The sequence below is a fragment of the Watersipora subatra genome, chromosome 5, assembly GCF_963576615.1.
Source record: "Watersipora subatra chromosome 5, tzWatSuba1.1, whole genome shotgun sequence".
Classification (NCBI taxonomy): Eukaryota; Metazoa; Bryozoa; class Gymnolaemata; order Cheilostomatida; family Watersiporidae; genus Watersipora; species Watersipora subatra.
In genome coordinates, this window is record NC_088712.1 from 22310701 (window position 1) to 22321062 (window position 10362).

Sequence of the window (10362 nt, forward strand, 5' to 3'; positions counted from 1 at the left end):
ATGATCATGCAGAACTATGCTAAAAAATTTGTCTTTGGTTTGTCAATAGCACACTTTGTCAATAGCACACTTATTGATGTGTGCTATTTGTTTTTGGCACCCTTGGGAGGTAATAAAATACAAACTAATTTAGTTGGTTTTAATGCATTTACAACTTTTTGGATAAAAATGTTAGGTAAACCAGCTGTTCTAGTACCTACCATTCAGTCCCTTTTTGCCATGACCATAACCAGTCAGCCAACATCCACATTTGCAAACTATATTTGTTGTGCAATAAATAAAATGCTATGAATTTTTGTACTTTGTGGACAAGTAGCCAATTTACAGACAAGTTCGAAAGATAGACTACCATCATCGAAATCAAACCATCAGTTTTGTGGTTTTATATTCCCAAACCACTTCTTGGTAATTCAATTCATAATTGGTTTGTTTTTCTTTTACATCACAAAACACTTTGATTTCATGCCTGATAAAAACCTGCCTATAAAAGCTCTGCTGGCAGCCATCAGTTGTGCATTTTATGGCAAACTTTGGTGTAAGGAGACTTAACTTTTGTAGTGTGAACAAATTTTACCAAAGAATTCATTAATTTTGGACACAAATCAACGAGGAGACAACTCCAAGTTCAAAACTACCTCTAACGAAATTAAAAATATATCCACGATAGGAGGCAAAATTGTTCCGCCTCCTATTATCAATTTGCTATACACATTTTAAATAATTTTTATATATACGAAGGCCTCTTATTAGGGGGCCTCCCATCCTACATATTTTGAGTATATATATATATATATATATATATATCTAAATATATATATATATAAATATATATATATATATATATATATATATATATATAACACAAACACCACTACACACAGGTATACCAGAATATATACACTACACCAGCAATGGTACACCAAAATATATACACTACACATCCACTAGTACACAAAGGTATACCAAAATATATACACTACACAAGCGCTAGTGCACCAAAATATACTAAAAAATATACACTAGACAAGGACCAGTACACAGAGGTATACTAAGAAATGTATACTATGCAAGCACTAGTACACACACGCATACCCATGTACCCATAACACTCTCACATACAAAAAATCCTGAACATTATCAAACACCTGCGGAACAATCCTAGCCAATATCTTACCGGGGGATAGCTCGTAGTCTCAGTTTCCAGCAATTCCTTCTTAGTCCTCAGGCTAATCCACTGCTTGAGCAGCTCGTCTTCTATGAAGTCAGCAATTTTAGTCTGTGACTGCTGTCGGTTTTCCAGCAAACGTTTCTCTAGTGTGTCATATTTAAGTTTAATTTCATTTAGCTGTAACAGGAAATGGTAAAGGAAATAGAAATAGAAATGCCAACATTCAAGAGTTGTAGTCTGTTTCTCTTGCTAAAACTACTGCTTCAATATCATAGCAACTACTTGGATATAACATGAGGAAGAACATTATCTGGGGTAAGTTGATGTAGCCTATTTCTATATTACCTCAAATTGTAGCCTCTTTCTCATATTAAAGCAAATGTCATTGTGTCACAGCAACTACTTGGGTATAACAAAGGAAAGAAGACCGTCGGGGTATTTCAACATGAACAATAATACAAACCTGACTGTCTCTTGTATTATGGATAAGTAGAAGCATGGCTTGTGTTTCATCATCAAAGTTTGACTGTACTTTGGATACTTCTTTGAAGAGTCTCTCATATTCACCATCCTTAGTTGTACTCTCTTCTGTTTTTATGGTGTTCAGCAGAGAGGAAGCCAGATCCTCCAGCAATAGGAAGTCATGTGGTCCACCTGTACAAGATTACCTTGATTTGATAATATGAAAGAAATTCATGAACCAATAATAGCGAGTGATCAGTAGAAACGTGTCCACGGAATCATACTAATAATGAATAAATTAAATCAATAACGATAAATTTTTACATTGTTTCTGTTCGTATAAAGTCCCTTTTTTAAATTATAAGCTTTCCAGCTTTTTCGGTAAATTTTTGAAAGCAACACCATATAAATAATAAGTAAATTAATCAGCCTAATAGAAGTTGCTTGTTCAATGTGGTCTTGCTACTTCAACGCACGAGGAAAACGGTGTACATCTTACAGTTTCAGCAGTGCAGAAGAGTTGAGATTAGAAAAATTGTGGGAAGTGATGGGCAGTAACAATAAAATATTCACTTCATCTGAAGCATCAAATAGAACGCATCTCGCCTGGGCATGGCTCTCTTGGGGAATTGGGAGAGAAAGCGTGGGACATACAGCGAAAAAAAGGTAAAATAACTTCTGCCAAACGAGCGACGTATGTTACATACGACGGTCAGACTGATACTAATGCAAGCGTGTCGTTAGATTCGGATCTCACGATATATTAGATGTGGTGCGTTTAAAAGCTTATTGTCACGGTGACGCGATTTGATCTAGTAAAAAGTCTTATATTTTTTATAGGCTGGGTGGTTACGTAACACCCTGTTTGATAATAAAATGATAAGAACCATAGGTTACTATTCTCTTGCGTTTTCATGTTAGCAGTTTCATTTTCTATACTGATAAAAAATGGAGTGATTCAAAAATTACTATCAAAGCTAGGCATAGTCACACTGAGACTGGAACAGTTTTAAGCTTTACAACATATTATTGCAGGTTTTGACCAACTTATAGTTGGTCTTACTGGTCCTACTGGCCTCGGAAAAAGTATTTGCTTTCAGATGGCACCGTTTTGCAGTGGTAGGTTTGAGTTGTTCATAATAACTGTCGCGAGTAATCATAATACTAGCGAGTAAAATAAAACTGAGATTACTTTTTACTAGATAGAGTTTTCTTTACTAGCAGAGTGCGATTCATTTTTGTTGTTCTATTGCTATTCATTTGCTATGTTTGTATTGTTATTGTGAATTATATTTATTCAATTGATTTAATTTTTTATTATAATTTAATCAGAACATAATGAATTGAACATATGAAATAATATAACTCTCATGATTGATTTATTATGCAACCAAAATTTCATACTTACAAACCAGCATTTGTTTACTGCCAATTCAGACTAAAAAAAATACCTAATACTCGCGTAAATCATAAGTAAGACCGTCACATGATACTCCTTCGGAAAAAACGATTGTGATATTAGCGACTTCAGAAGTCGACTTATAGAGTTGTCTTCCATGTGTGTTGCCGTGTCCAAGGCTCTCTCTCGCAATCCCCCACGAGAGCCATGCCCAGGCTAGAACGCACTACCCGAACAACGGTTGCAAATAATAATTTAAAATGCTCATTTGGTTTCTGAGTTTATTAGAAGTAAGACTCATTTATGTCGCTTGTTTTTGAATATGTTTGTCTGTTTGAATATGTCGCTGGGAGTGATACCACCAAACCTAGCTTCCAAGTAGTTAAATTACAAGAGTGCACCACCACTCCCAGCTGATGCATACCACATAACATTAGTGGTATTATCATTATTCTTATATAACATAGGAACTTGCAGATATATAACATTTTATTTGACAGCATCCTTGCGGTTTTTTAACTAGGGTAAAACAGGTAAACACTATTAACTTCTCCTATATTGCACATAACAAGATAGTTGTTGCCGTTAACTGTAACAAACATATCAACGGATGCAATGGGTTTTTATGCAAAGCTGTTGAATGTGGTTATAGAACAGTAATATGCCCTCAAATTTAGAATAAAATAAGCAACTAAAAGCCCTAACAAATAGCACAGCAGTACACAGACCATAATATCATCGGGACATATTGTAAGAAAAATATATCAACTGATACAGGAATTTCCCAGACTCCGAATGAATATTTATTAAGAGACTATGACAAGTTGGAGGTAAGTTAGCAAATTTATTGCCTGAAGGAGAGTGCAGAATATAACCAAGATCCATTTCACCAATAAAAAAGGTTTAAACAATCTCCTCAAAAGTCTGACGAGCTGGAACATGTCAGTGTTTATAACTAGCATCAGCTGTGATATGACTGCTTGTGAATTTTACTACTAATTGTTTCCAAATTTATCCAGTCTGCTTCAGTATTTAAATATCATCCTGCTATCTAATGTATGTACAGTGTTTACTCAATAAACTTACCTTTCTCACACTTAGAAGAATCTGCTACACATTTCATACAACTGATGGTATGGCAGACCTTACATCCAAACACAGGTGGTTGATTCTCATGTTTCGTACAGATATCTGGCTTATGTTGGCTCTCATTTGACATATACCAGGTCATGGAGTCTGTATGATGATCTCCTAGTGCGACATCATGGTGCTGAAACAAAGCAAAACATAGCTACAGTGTTATTTAAAACAAGGGAAATCACTGTCACAATGAGACATCTGCTACAGTAGTTGATCTAGAAATAAAAAATAATCAAATTTTAAAACAGGCCTTGCTTATCAAAAATTACCATTTAAGGATGATATGTAGGCTATTAGATTATCTACACCTGGAAGGGAAGTAGTTGGGAATCCCACGAGGTAATAAACAAGTTAAATATGATTGATGTAAAGTACATAACAGCATGAATGATGCTGCATCATTGAAAGCCATCCTGATACTGTACAGCAATCCATTGCAGCACGAGGCTCAGCATAATGTGGCATTATAAATAATACAATTTCCAAACTGCTAAAGAGAATGATGATCATATTGAATATGATTGTTCTTAATAGAAGACAGAACTCCATGAGCATCACCCTCACATGGGTCTGATTAGCGAGCAGCAGTTTTAAACTGACTTTTACCTATTTGACGCATTTAGGGCAAAATCTGCCTACATAAAGGCTACTGGCTGCATACTATACTTCCTGTAATATGAAATCCATGGGCATGTACTGAACTTCTAATCAGCTCTCCGGCGACCACAAATCAGGGCAGTCTCAGATAACAAGATTCACAAATTCACAAAAATGACAAATGAGAAAATACTATATTGATAATAAACTTCTGGTGATCTGATATGCATCAGATTGTCACCTAATGTATTCAAAAGTATAACTAAGCGTAAACTGCTTAGCCTGAGCTCTGAAGCTCTAGTGCTAAATGATAGGCATTTAGAACCGGTACCCACCCTCGATTACCATAATGCTATATCTATACGCTAAGTAAATATTTAAAGAGCGAGGCAATGCAGCTGGTTGACACAAGTAAATGACTGGACTATTCCATTTATATTTAATGAAAAATGGAGGTAAACAACAGTAACTATGCTGCCATGTGAAATAAACATGCACATGACAAGCTGAATTATGTAACTATAAATTGTAGCAGCAACATTCAAATCAAATATATGTTTGACATACCTCAAGGTGCTCTTTACAGAACTTCATAGAACAATCGGTGCAGTAAGATGTGGCTTGGTGTTTGTGTTGTTGTATCTTGATGCGAGTGTCACAGAGCCTTGCATCGTCAACATCATAGTCATCCAATGATTCGGGTGACATCTTATACACCTTCCTAAAAATCATGGTTTATACATAACATAATATAATTACATAATGAAATATTCTCAATTATCTAAAGTTATTTATTAAAGACTTAAATTCCACCTCAGGTCAACCTTTAATAACTTGGCTGGTTTGAGATTTGAGCTAATAAGCAACTAGAGACAAGGGCTCCGATGGAAATTGTAGTCTGTCCAACGATGATCACTCTTTCCAGTGAATTAAATGTACACAAATCATTTCAATTAATGTACACAAATTATTTCAATTAATGTACACAAATTATTTCAATTAATGTACACAAATTATTTCCCAATGGTCAATTATGAAGGTATCCAATCTCATAGAATTAATATACTCGTCAGTTAGTATTAATACATATATATATATATATATATATATATATATATATATATATATATATATATATATATATATATACATATACATATTTATATATATATATATGTATATGAGAGACAGATTTAATAAGAATGGCTTTCTAGAACAATAGCAGGGCCCAATCAATGAATCATTCTTAATAGTTTGTTCACAAACGTATTAAATATAAATTACAATGTTAGCATCACGGTTGAATATTACTTACCCGCAGCTTTGAAGCCCGCACCAGCAAATCTTGTTCTTTTCATAGTGTGATGCAAGGCATGGCATACAGTGAATGTGGCCGCAAGGTAATATTTTTGGATCAATTATTTTTTCATTTCTTAATCCACAGAATTCACACTCAATATCATGGGAAGCAGAAGCCATTGCTAAAATGAAATGACAAAAAAATATAGTGATGAAGTTAGAAAATTTATATTGAACTTACAGAATTACACACTAACCAATACATTATAAGATGATAACAGTATGAATGCTGTAGACTAGCTAATGCTTAATTGTCAGGAACATGATTTAGTGCCACATTATATACAATGCATCGGGTCAAGCATTTCTAAAGCACCTAAATAAATGAAGTCATAAAGTTTACATTTAAAAATAAGATTGTTACATGCAAAAATATTATTATTATACCATGTAAAGAAGAAGAGCCAAAGTGATGACTTGTCATTCTGTAGCTAAGAGATTGATGATTGATTCACCACATGACAAAATAAAGTAAATGGCTTAAAAAACGCCAAGTCTTTAAAATGCCAACTACTCACTGTCTCTAGCATGAGGCTGATTTAAAACTTCAACTTCCTCGGTCATATTCTCCTACAAAATACTGTTATATACCCCTAGAGCAGAGACAGTGGTTTATTAGTAAAACCAAGTTTTACCGCTAAAGATAACAGTACTTAGCATAGGTTTATGGTATCCATTAGAGGACGGATAGAAATGCAATCATAACATGGTGTATACTTGATATTTTTACTGCTTAAATTGCTTAAAAGTCTGTCTCGTCTCCTAGCATAAAGTTTTGTAATAAAGAGAAATAACAAAGATGACTGCTATAAGATCTTACTACACTTCTAATCACACCTCGTGAAAATCTTGAGATCAACAATAACCTATCCAGATATTAACCACATATCTATGCTCTCACGCAACTCACCACGAGTATCACCCATTACATTAAGCCATGGATCGACTTAGGATAACTTAAAGCAGAGCACACTAAAGCTAGTCATTGGTTCCGATACAATCAGGTCTAACTGATAATAATTAATTAGCAGTTTAAATGCCCTTAAAATATCCAAGAAATAGGCTCCAATAGATCATATATTCTTGATTGTGCAGTTTGAATCGAGCACGGTCGTATGCCAACATTGTCAGTGAGCAGAAGCGATCGTAAGCGATTGGCCTGCATAAACATGAGAATATGTAGCAGAATGAGCTTAAAGCACGCTTGACTGAATAAGCAAGCTCCACGAACTGCATACAATTAAATCACTCAGCTTAACACACAATGAAACGTAATACTCACGATGAAATTATCCAAAGCGCGATAATAACGATGAATACGCTACTGTCCGTGAACTAGGAAGTTACCGGAGGGGGCGGGCTCCTTCATGCGCGCGCATTTCACTGCAAACTCGCAGTATCCGGCAAAATACGCTGCCATTGCGCTTAGTAATTCGCTAACAGTAGCGAAGCGTTATAAAGTCTGTAAAGCAGAAACAGACGCGGCATTATAATTGTTGATATTTGAAAATAGCAGACAACTATAATTTTCCAATTATAGAGTGCGAAATATAGATATAGTAAACCCTAGATTGGCGAATAGCTATCAATACAATGGAGCAAAAGTGAGGCCTATAATTGGCTGTTGTTTTCACGACGTTACGTCGTAGTGATGTGCATCACAGCATCAAAGCCTTCATTTGAGCAATAAGTTTAGTAATGGAAGCACGCTTGGCATGCTAGTTTTTAAGTCATAAACGTAACAATGAGACCAAATTCTTAGTGAAATGTCATCAGAAGAGACCACAACACCCCAGGTATATCCTGAATTGCCCATAAAAAAACAGAACTTCAACTCAAAACGAGAAGTTCTCAACAATATCATAAGCTATATATGCCGATTAAAGACACCAAGCTGGAAGCTGCTAGTGAAAAATAATAGGAAAATCATCATCATTTCGTCATTGGTTTTGAGTCAGCAGCCAAATCTGTACATGACATTGCTCAATATCTTTTCAGCAACTACCCTTACATCAACTACTTCCTAACCTTTAAGATCCACCAGGATCACATTGAGATTCTGTTTTCCACAATACGATCTAAGGGTGGCTATAACAATAACCCGGATGTGCAGAGCTTTAGATCTGCACTTCGAGCACTGTTCATAAAAGCAGATATCACACCAAATCCCAATGTTAACTGTATTGATCTGGATGTGAGCAGGGCTGAAAAAACTGGCCAACTCCTGCTACATTCTCTGGCTAGAAAGAAAAAGAAAGAAGAGACAAAAGCTGAGGAAGGTGAAGGTGAGGAGTTCGGTGATGAGGATTTTTTCTAACTCAAATGTGATGAGCGTATCAAGTTCTTGACCGATGTCGAAGTAGTGGAAAGTAGCAGTAGTGATGACATAACCCTAATCTCAGTTAAAAACAGATGAGGATTGGTGACCAGATTGATAGGCCGAATATGACTTGCTGCAAAAAAGTGCCTATGTTCACACATGGAGAGCTGTGGTATCACACAGAGAGCTTTTAAACAAGTAACATCACAGACAGCAACATATATGTTTTATTACATAACCTCCATCAAGGTTTTACATGTACAGTGCATGCCAACAGTCTACTCAAAACTATAGTAAATCGCTATACTAAAATCAGAAAACACTATGCCGCTTCAAAGCAGGAATCTAGTTCAACCAACCTTAGACAAAAACTATCTCTTCTAGTTATTTTAAGTCATGTCTAATGGGTGTTTAATACAGGGGTCCAGCGTAACTGCTTCTAAACCTCATTTGATTCATTAGTTTGTTATTAGTTTAATTTCTATTTGGTCACTCTTTGTATTATCAATGATATAGAAGCTTCTAAATCATTGGTATTATTCATTACCATGTGTGTAAGATTCTTGCCTTTCTCATCCAAAGTCATTACAGTCATACTTCGAATTACGAGCTTAATGCGTTCAGAGACTGAGCTCTTATGTCAATTTACTCGCATGTTGGTGCAATTTATTTATATATAGAACAATTAAATATATATTGATAGGTTTTCATACTTTGAAAATGCAAATAAAACACTCAAAACAATATATTGTAACAGAAAGAACATGTTGGTTATTGTCCTAACTCACCACATGCTTTCAAAAAGCAACAAATAAAAATAATGCAAGAAAATGTGATTAATTAAAATGTAAAATTAAATACATACAATAGCGGCTAACGCTAGCATTTGCCAGAGAGGGAGAGATAAGTTATCCTTCATTACAACAGTTGTTATTGATAAATTTGAATTTTATCCAAGTCTTAAAAGACAAACTTAAAAGCAAACCTAAAAGCAAACTTAAATCTTTAACTTAACACAATTAAAGTTTCTTCGGCGTTCATAGTTTTAAGTTTCTCGCTGGTTAGCTAATTTTTCCTTTGTTTCGCTCTCACGACCAGCCGGCCGTTTTAAGAGATACCTATCTAAGGACGTTTGCCTTCGTCGCCCTTTCAACGTGTTGCGATCAGGACGAACACAGGTGTTGTCACCAAGGGTTAATGCACGACTGCTAGCCAACTTGTCCGAATGTCTATTTTTTATAGTCCTGATAGATAGCACCGGCCATTATACGTAGCATCGTTTCAGTTACTCAGTCACCGGCCAATTGTTTGTCTTTTATTCAAAAACCTGAGCAGTCTCTCCATCAGTGGTCGTGAAGATCGCTGCATCGTTTAGAAACTATGGTTAGTCATTTTGCAGACTAAATGCCTTGAATGTAATCCTTGTGTTTGATAATTGTGGATGTATTTCTGTCATATTGTTGAGCAAGCTCAATCACGCATACATCTTTTGCATATTTTTCAATAATTTTCCATTCAATATCAATTGTTATCATTCGCTTTTTCTTTGCATTATCTATCCTTTTACTGGCAAACTTTTGGTCTACGCACAGTACTTTTAATTCACATAATTCTGCACTGAAAATCGCGCACAAAAAACATGGTACAAAAGTATAATCTGAGCAGTTAAAAAATACAGAGTGATGCTGTTCTCATAAAACACCTCCGACATACTTGGCAACTGTCTCATGTGCTCGTATCTCAAACATGGCTTGTATTTTAGTGCTAAAACTTGCTTAAAAGCTGGCTCGTACCTCAAGTTTCTTGTACGTTAGGGCACTCGTAAGTTGAAGTATTACTGCATATAAGTTTTACATATTTTGAATAAAATATGCAGTCTTAGATGCACAAACTATGGAAAAATTGAGCAGTTTTTAG

General features: G+C 35.2%; 1 protein-coding gene across 1 annotated transcript in view; it reads right to left on the reverse strand.

Moving 5' to 3' along the window:
• LOC137397202 (uncharacterized) overlaps positions 1-7545 on the reverse strand; it is a 98552-nt gene extending 91007 nt beyond the window's left edge. The window contains exons 1-6 of the mRNA XM_068083489.1: positions 7473-7545; positions 6082-6247; positions 5334-5487; positions 4116-4299; positions 1632-1822; positions 1175-1345 (exon numbers count right to left, since the gene is read on the reverse strand). Of these exons, the coding sequence (XP_067939590.1) occupies positions 1175-1345; positions 1632-1822; positions 4116-4299; positions 5334-5487; positions 6082-6247; positions 7473-7545 (939 nt within the window). The remainder of the gene's footprint in view (positions 1-1174; positions 1346-1631; positions 1823-4115; positions 4300-5333; positions 5488-6081; positions 6248-7472) is intronic.
• Between the last annotated feature and the right edge of the window lie 2817 nt (positions 7546-10362).